Genomic DNA, 7,837 nt, shown 5'->3' with positions numbered 1-7,837 from the left:
TGATTTTCACTGGCCTTTGCTTTGTGGCGGTTTCAAATTCCGCCAGTGAAAATCTAAAATAGCCACCACGAAAAATAGTTTTCTATTAGTGTGGGGCATTGTAATTTGCTGCTAATTAACTACATATAATTAGTACTAATAACTCTAGATTTGGGGCCCAGAACATGTGCACACTTTGCACCTGCCATTATACGGAATTACAAAATATGTATTGTGGTAAATTTAACTGTTACCTACTGCTAGAAGGCCCACCTCAATTTACTTGCACTTAGGCAATACTACATATTAAGGATGCCCTCGGTGACATGATAAATTAATATTTTGAGAGACAAAATTTACATGTAGCATAATTTTTTAAATAAATCATATTTTTAGAAATGTGGAGCAAATAGTCCGAGATAAATATTTAGTAGAAAACGGCTTAAAAGAACACTCCGATGTCATAAATGCATTCCACTTACTTCCTCCGTCTCATAATATAAGGGATTTTGATTTTTTATTTGCATTGTTTAACCATTCGTCTTATTAAAAAAATTTAGAATTATTATTTTTTTGACTTACTTTATTATTATCTAAAGTATTTTAAGCACAACTTTTTATATTTGCACAATTTTCTTGAATAAGACGAGTAGTCAAACAGTGTAAGCGAAAAGTCAAAATCCTTTATATTATAGGACTTTACATTATGGGACGGAGGGAACATCTCCCAAATTGCGTGACATCCTATATTCCTAATTCAAATGTCCCTGAAATTGTACAAGCTATATATCGATGTGTACATCTAATAATATATGAAGCTATGTATCTATCTACCCATTTCATCCATACAATCTATCTATCTATTATATTATTAACAATATATTATAAAGACAGCTTAAAAAGAGACATCACATCCCATTCATTCCAGGTAGTGACTGTTTAGTTTCCAAACAAAATTTTTCACGCTCATATCGAATGTTTGGACACATGCATGAAGTATTAAATATAGACAAAAAAAAATCAATTACACAGTTCGCTAGAAAATTGCGAGACGAATCTTTTAAGCCTAATTGCGCCATGATTTGACAACATGGTGCTACAGTAAACATTTGATAATGATGGATTAATTAGGCTTAATAAATTTGTCTTGCAGTTTCCTGACGAAATCTGTAATTTGTTTTATTATTAGACTACATTTAATATTTTAAATGTGTGTCCGTATATTTAATGGGACATGCCCGTGACATTCAGCTGTTCTTCCCATTTGTTCGTACATAAGCGTAAGCGTGGGGTAAGCGGGCACGTCGTTGCCAAGGTCGCTAAATATAAATCGTCTTCTGGCCACCACATTGCTGCTCGCACTAGCATACTGAGCCACTACGGCCCTCGATATGGACAGGCCCTATCCTCCTCTTCTTCCCCTTGCTCTGCTCGCCCTCCTCTTCCTCTGTCTCCTCCACGGCGAGCGCGCCGCCGCCGCCGCCGACGACGACCTCACCTCCGGCACCGGCGACGGCAGCGAGCTCTGGGGATACGTCCAAGTTCGCCCGAGTACGTCGATCGACAACCACTAATGAGCATCTTTAATTACTACTAAGTGCTAAACTAAATGTAAATATGCCATGTTCGTCGTTGCAGAGGCGCACCTGTTCTGGTGGTACTACAAGAGCCCGCAGCGGGCGTCGTCGCCGGGGAAGCCATGGCCGACCATCCTCTGGCTGCAAGGCGGCCCGGTACACACTTCTCTTCACCTTGAATTCTAATCACGTTTGAGCTCAAGAACGCTAATCGATGCATGTCGTCGTCGTCGTCGTCGGAGCAGGGAGCGTCGGGCGTCGGGCTCGGCAACTTCCTGGAGGTCGGGCCGCTGGACGTCAACCTGAAGCCGCGCGACTCGACGTGGCTGCAGAAGGCCGACCTCATCTTCGTGGTGAGCGATCGAGACCGACGAACACGCGGCGGAATTCTCCTTTCTTGCTCTGTTTCTGCTACGTACATGAGCTGACTTGAGCTGTGTCAATGGTGGCGACGGCGAGCAGGACAACCCGGTGGGCGTCGGGTACAGCTACGCGGACGACCCAAGCGCGCTGGTGACGACGGACTGGCAGGCGGCCACGGACGCCACCGAGCTGCTCAGGGCGCTCGCCGCCAAGGAGATACCCACCCTGCAGAGCAGCCCGCTGTTCCTCGTCGCCGAGTCCTACGGCGGCAAGTACGCCGCCACGCTCGGCGTCTCCCTCGCCCGGGCCATCCGCGCCGGCGACCTCAAGCTCAACCTCGGCGGCGTGGCGCTCGGCGACAGCTGGATCTCGCCGGAGGATTTCACGGTGAGAAAACAAAACGATTTTCTTGGAATCCGCTCACAATTCAACGCTGTATAGATCAAGCTCGGAAGGAATAATTCATGACGTTTTCTTGATGGATATATATGCAGCTCGCGTACACGCCGCTGCTGCTGGAGGTGTCGAGGCTGGACGACAACGCCGGCGACGAGGCCAGCAAGTAAGCCACGGCGGCGGCGGGCCGCGACGAATCGAAAGAAGAAAAAAACATAGCTAGGCTCTCTCCGGCGAAGTCTCTAATTAATGACGTACGTATGTGTGAACGGTGATGTCAGGATGGCGGCGACGGTGAAGGAGCAGATCACGGCGGGGCAGCTTGCGGACTCGCAGCAGTCGTGGATCGACCTGCTGGGTTTCATCGACAAAAAGAGCGCCAGCGTCGTAAGTGTTCGCCACTGCACGCTACGCGTAGCACTCACACGCTTTTATTTTGAGGATTTTATGATCATATATACTATTTTCTATTGGAAAACTTATCTTAGAGATACCCCAAGTATACAATTAATTAAAAAATTGGTACCTCTGTGAATTGTGGGGATAATTTAGGTGAAAATTTTGAATTCTGTTACATATTAGGGGAAATTTTCTTTTTTACCACCATTAATCTTGAAAATTTTATTTTGTTGATGCTATCTGGACACCTTTTTTTTGTTACTCATTTTTTTATCTTTTCTTTTGTTACTCATTAGTATATGGCCAGTAGCAAAATAAAAAATAAAGCTTACTCATTAATTGTTAAACCATTTAAATTGATTGCGAGAATCATATTATTAGATTTTGCCACGTCAGAACAATAGTATAGTTTTATCATCGCGTTGGACGTAAATTACTGTAAGCATGAGTCAAAGATGCATATGACGCGAAAGTCCAAAGAACATGGTAGTACTATTTTCTTAAACCAACATAACTATCCATTAGAAAGGACTTTCGTTTGGAAACATTTTTCGATACTGTCAAATTACTCTCATTAATCTAACATTGAATATATTTTGATACTGTGTTTGATTAATGTTGAAAATACGACTATTTCTTTTTATAAACTTAGTGACTAGAAAAAAACTTTAAACGACTTACAATATGAATATGAAAGAAGGGAGTACTGATCAGAGGTAGCTAGCTTGTAAGAGTCAGTTTGTCTAAAGAGATAAAGTTGTTTAGGAAGATTGTTTTCGATAGGACAATTTTCTCATGTTTGTTAGGACTATGTTATTATTACAGAATTTTCGTTCTTCTTTTGTTGTTTTGTTATCATTCTTTGAAAGAGACGGGATCAAGTAGAAAGGAGACAAGGTTCACCCACCGCCATCTTTTTAATTTAGTACAATGCACACAGAAAAGGGCGAGAAAGCCGCAAAAATCTGTATTTAATATCAGCATTTTGCAGATTATATTCACACCCAGTCAACAGTACAGCTAGCTTGATCACACTAGAGTCGTTGTTTAGGCCGTGTTTAGTTGCAGATTTTTTCTTCAAACTTCCAACTTTTCCATCACATCAAAACTTTTCTACACACAAACTTTCAACTTTTCCGTCACATCGTTTCAATTTCAACCAAATTTCCAATTTTAATGTTAACTAAACAAACCCTTATTTGCAGGACATGTACAATTTCTTGCTTGACTCCGGCATGGACCCGGTGTCGGCAGACTTACCGGCGGCGAGCTCCTCATCGCCGTCGTCAAGCAGTGCTCAGTTGATGAAGTACTCAACATACCTTAGCAGCCAAGCGGCCGATTCAGGCTCCAACACGATCGACGGCATCATGAACGGTGTCATCAAGGAAAAGCTCAAGATCATCCCCAAGAACCTCAAGTGGGTGTCCATTTCTTTCGCTGTTTCACATCACAATGACCAGCACAACTGTCCAAATCACGTTCGCACGCTGATTTTTTCAATTTATTACTGTCCAAATCATCCTCCTCATCCTTGAGAAAACGCTGCAATTTCAACTGAACTGCAGGTGGCAGGAACTGTCGGATCCGGTCTACAATGCGCTGGTCAACGATTTCATGAAGCCAAGAATCAACGAGGTGATCTACTAAGTATTAATGAATGCGTCTTTAACTTGTAAAATTCCTGATGAAATTAATGGTCCATGTTTGATTAACTGTCTGTGTGCCCTGTTCCAGATCGATGAGCTGCTGTCTTACGGTATCAATGTGACGGTCTACAATGGTCAGGTAACTACTGACTACCGAGCACTGACAATTCTGCTAGGTGCATAGCACACACAAAATGAGCAGGATTTATGTCACAAAAGTCCAAATTAGATGGGGATGCATAGTTTGATTGATTAATTGGTAGTACATATATCCAGCAAATAAGATGGGGATTCCTTGCATGTTACCAATTGATGCTGGAGGCATCTTGAGTAAGCAACAAGAAGTATATAAGAATAAAGGGTGCTGCTAGCCAGTGGGAGAGCAGGATAACGTGAAGCCGACGAGTTGTTGTTCAGAAAAGGCGGCACCCTTTCTGAAATTTGGGGTAACTTCCACTGTAAAGTTCAGAGATCATTAGTGACAGCCACATCCTGCAGCCGAGGGGTCCAGGCATGCCTGGCTAGGATTAGAGGGAAACTTCCATGCGTGAAGAGCTCTCCAATCGGAGCACTTTTGCTCAGGAGTTGAGTGAGCAGCAAGAGATCTGCAGATTGCAAGAGCCATCTACTCTCACATGGCTGGTTATTGCTCACATGGTCAAGGTCAACAGTTTGGAGAGAAATCATGTGTTATTTGAGGCCTGAAGTTTGCTAATTTTCTTTTAGTGATGCATAACTAAAAAAAAAGTCATTAAATCAACAAATTAGTTCAGCTAGCACTACAACTCTGTAAATTCAGAGTAGTAATTCAGTGCAGGGATTGAACTTCCGGAACAAAATATTCGAAAATCTCGGTAATTTCGCCACCCCCAGCAAGCAAATATTTCGTACGAATGTTTTGGATTTTCCCAGATATTTGTGAATTTAGCCATAATTTATTCAAATTCGGCAAAAATGTGTTAAATTTTCAAAAAGTTCGTTGGACATATCTTAAATGTCGGTGCCTTTCGAAAGTGCAAACCCTGATTTGGTGTGTTATTTTTCTCTTCTGAAGCTTGATGTAATATGCTCGACGATCGGTGCAGAAGCATGGGTGAAGAAGCTCAAGTAAGGGATTATTTTCCCCTTCCAACTTTTTCTAGTTTGTTGAACAATTCAGATGTGTGATGAAGAGCTTTGTTATGAATTTCAGATGGGATGGGCTGAAGAACTTCCTGAGCCTACCAAGGCAGCCTTTGAAGTGTGGCTCTTCCAAGGGCACCAAGGCGTTCGTCAGATCATACAAGAACCTGCATTTCTACTGGATACTTGGGGCTGGACACTTTGTAAGTCTCAACATACACATGCCACACTACTAAAAAAAACGCATGCCACTACTAGAAAAACTCTAGTTACAAGTTTGATTTCTAAGGCCGTGTTTAGATTCAAATTTTTTTCGTCAAACTTCCAACTTTTCCGTCACAACAAATATTTAGATATATGCATGGAGCATTAAATATGGATGAAAAAAATCAATTGGACAGTTTGCATGTAAATTGCAAGACGAATCTTTTGAGCCTAATTACGCAATGATTTAACAATGTGAACATTTGCTAATGACGGATTAACTAGGCTTAATAAATTCGTCTCGCAATTTACATGCGGAATCTGTAATTTGTTTTGTTATTAGTCTACGTTTAATACTTCAAATATTATGTGTCCATATACTTAAAATAAATTTTGGCACACGAACTAAACACAGCCTAACCTGAATTGTACGTTTACATGTGTTATGTTCTCTGCAGGTACCTGCTGATCAGCCCTGCATTGCACTGAGCATGATCAGTAGCATAACCCAGTCTCCAGCCAGTTAGATATCTCCCATCAGTAACAGATATACTCAAGAAAAGATAGAAAACAGAAGGCAAACAGATATACCTCACTCTCAATTAGCAGAGTGACATTGTACCGTTTCTTCAAAAAAAAAATACAGAAAAAAAAATGCACACTTCAAGGCAATGAAATTGATGATATATAGAGAGATTTTTTTTTTGCGTCCTTGGAAAAGATGATCATATGTATCTATCTATCTATTATCTATTATATACTAAAAGTCCATTAAACTGGCTACAAATTGTTGACAGTGAAATTTGATAAGCCCAAAGTCATCATCGGCTTAGAGTCACTATCGGCTATAGCATCTCGGAATCAGCCAATGGGAGTTATCAAGTCGCCAATAGTCGGATTCTTGCTATATTCGATTTAAGAAATCAATCTACTAAAGGAAGCTTATCCAGAAGAGATCGAGTTCAAAGAGAATGCGGCATGGCGAGTTATCTATTAATTAAGACTAGTTTGTTAGTTTCCTTTTATCTTTAGGAAAGTATGTTTAGTGTCCTATAAGGTCTTTATCTTTTCCTTTTATCTTTAGGAAAGTTTCTTTCTTGTCCGACAAGGACTTGTATCAACCCATGGGTATAAATATGTACACCCGGGGGTCTATGTAATCTATCTCCACGATCAATACAATTCGGCGCATCGCCACCCTTTTTACTTCTACTTTTGTTTTTACGTTCCGGCGGAACATGGCACCCGACGCGGGGCTGCATCGTCTTCGATCTCCGGTGAAGGGATAAGTCCAATGTTCCGCTGGTCCAAGCAATTGTATCGTCTACGTCGGCGTCGTTCAAGGCTGCATCAGGACATTCGACCTCTTAGGATTACTCTGGTTTGGATAATATATTTGCGTGGATATTTATCATATGTCTATGTTAATCTATTCCTAGCATCTCAATTTAGCTCTATCGGCTGCTTCTCGTTTTAGGGTTTCTGCCGGTATCGGCTAAATCGTGTTGCTAGATTAGATTAGCCTAGACATCTACCACCCTGAAAACTCAGTCAACGGCTTGATTGTCTAGATATTTTGTTTCTTTTCATACTTAGTGCTGCATCAGTTGAGTTTGATCTACTAAGTCGTGCTTAGAATATCATTCTCTAGCCTTCTTCTTGATTGCCAATAAGGGTTTCATCGGGGTTTCAGCCGATGAGTTATTTGGACGTTGCATCGGCTCATAAGGATTGCATATACATATAAGTTGGATTTAGCCGATGACAACAAAGGTTTCACTGTTTAATCTAATCTTGTGGATTTCATGACATCGGACCTCTAGCCGACGTGTGCTTTAACCTTCGTATCAGTGCTTATTATATATTGTTTCTAGCCGATTGGTTTCTACTCGATTATATTGTTATTTTATTACATCAGCTGATTGCCTTTATATCATTATCTACATTGGACATATAGCCGATTGCTTACACCCTATCGCTATCGGCTGGTATCGGCATCAGCTATTATCGGCTATCGGCTGGAACTACTCCATCGGCTTGTCAGCCGATCAGCTGTTTTGATCTGCTATTTGCATATCTTGTCAGTTGTAGGATCAAACTGACTGGCACGCCTGCATCTCATCAACTTTTGGACCTGCACAGGAGCTA

General features: G+C 41.4%; 1 protein-coding gene across 1 annotated transcript; it reads left to right on the top strand.

Moving 5' to 3' along the window:
- The first annotated feature begins 1,326 nt into the window (after positions 1–1,326).
- On the top strand, positions 1,327–6,476 carry LOC127765210 (serine carboxypeptidase-like 51). Its single transcript, XM_052290059.1, has 12 exons — positions 1,327–1,530; positions 1,618–1,712; positions 1,802–1,909; positions 2,019–2,306; positions 2,414–2,481; positions 2,597–2,702; positions 3,920–4,134; positions 4,283–4,352; positions 4,452–4,502; positions 5,418–5,470; positions 5,556–5,688; positions 6,148–6,476. The coding sequence occupies exons 1-12, from the start codon at positions 1,371–1,373 to the stop codon at positions 6,214–6,216; spliced, it is 1,416 nt and encodes a 471-aa protein (XP_052146019.1). The 5' UTR covers positions 1,327–1,370; the 3' UTR covers positions 6,217–6,476.
- The last annotated feature ends 1,361 nt before the right edge of the window (positions 6,477–7,837 follow it).

This window comes from Oryza glaberrima, chromosome 3 (genome assembly GCF_000147395.1).
Source record: "Oryza glaberrima chromosome 3, OglaRS2, whole genome shotgun sequence".
NCBI lineage: Eukaryota > Viridiplantae > Streptophyta > Magnoliopsida > Poales > Poaceae > Oryza > Oryza glaberrima.
Note: the sequence above shows the minus strand (reverse complement) of the source record. Positions and strands in the feature narration are given on the sequence as shown.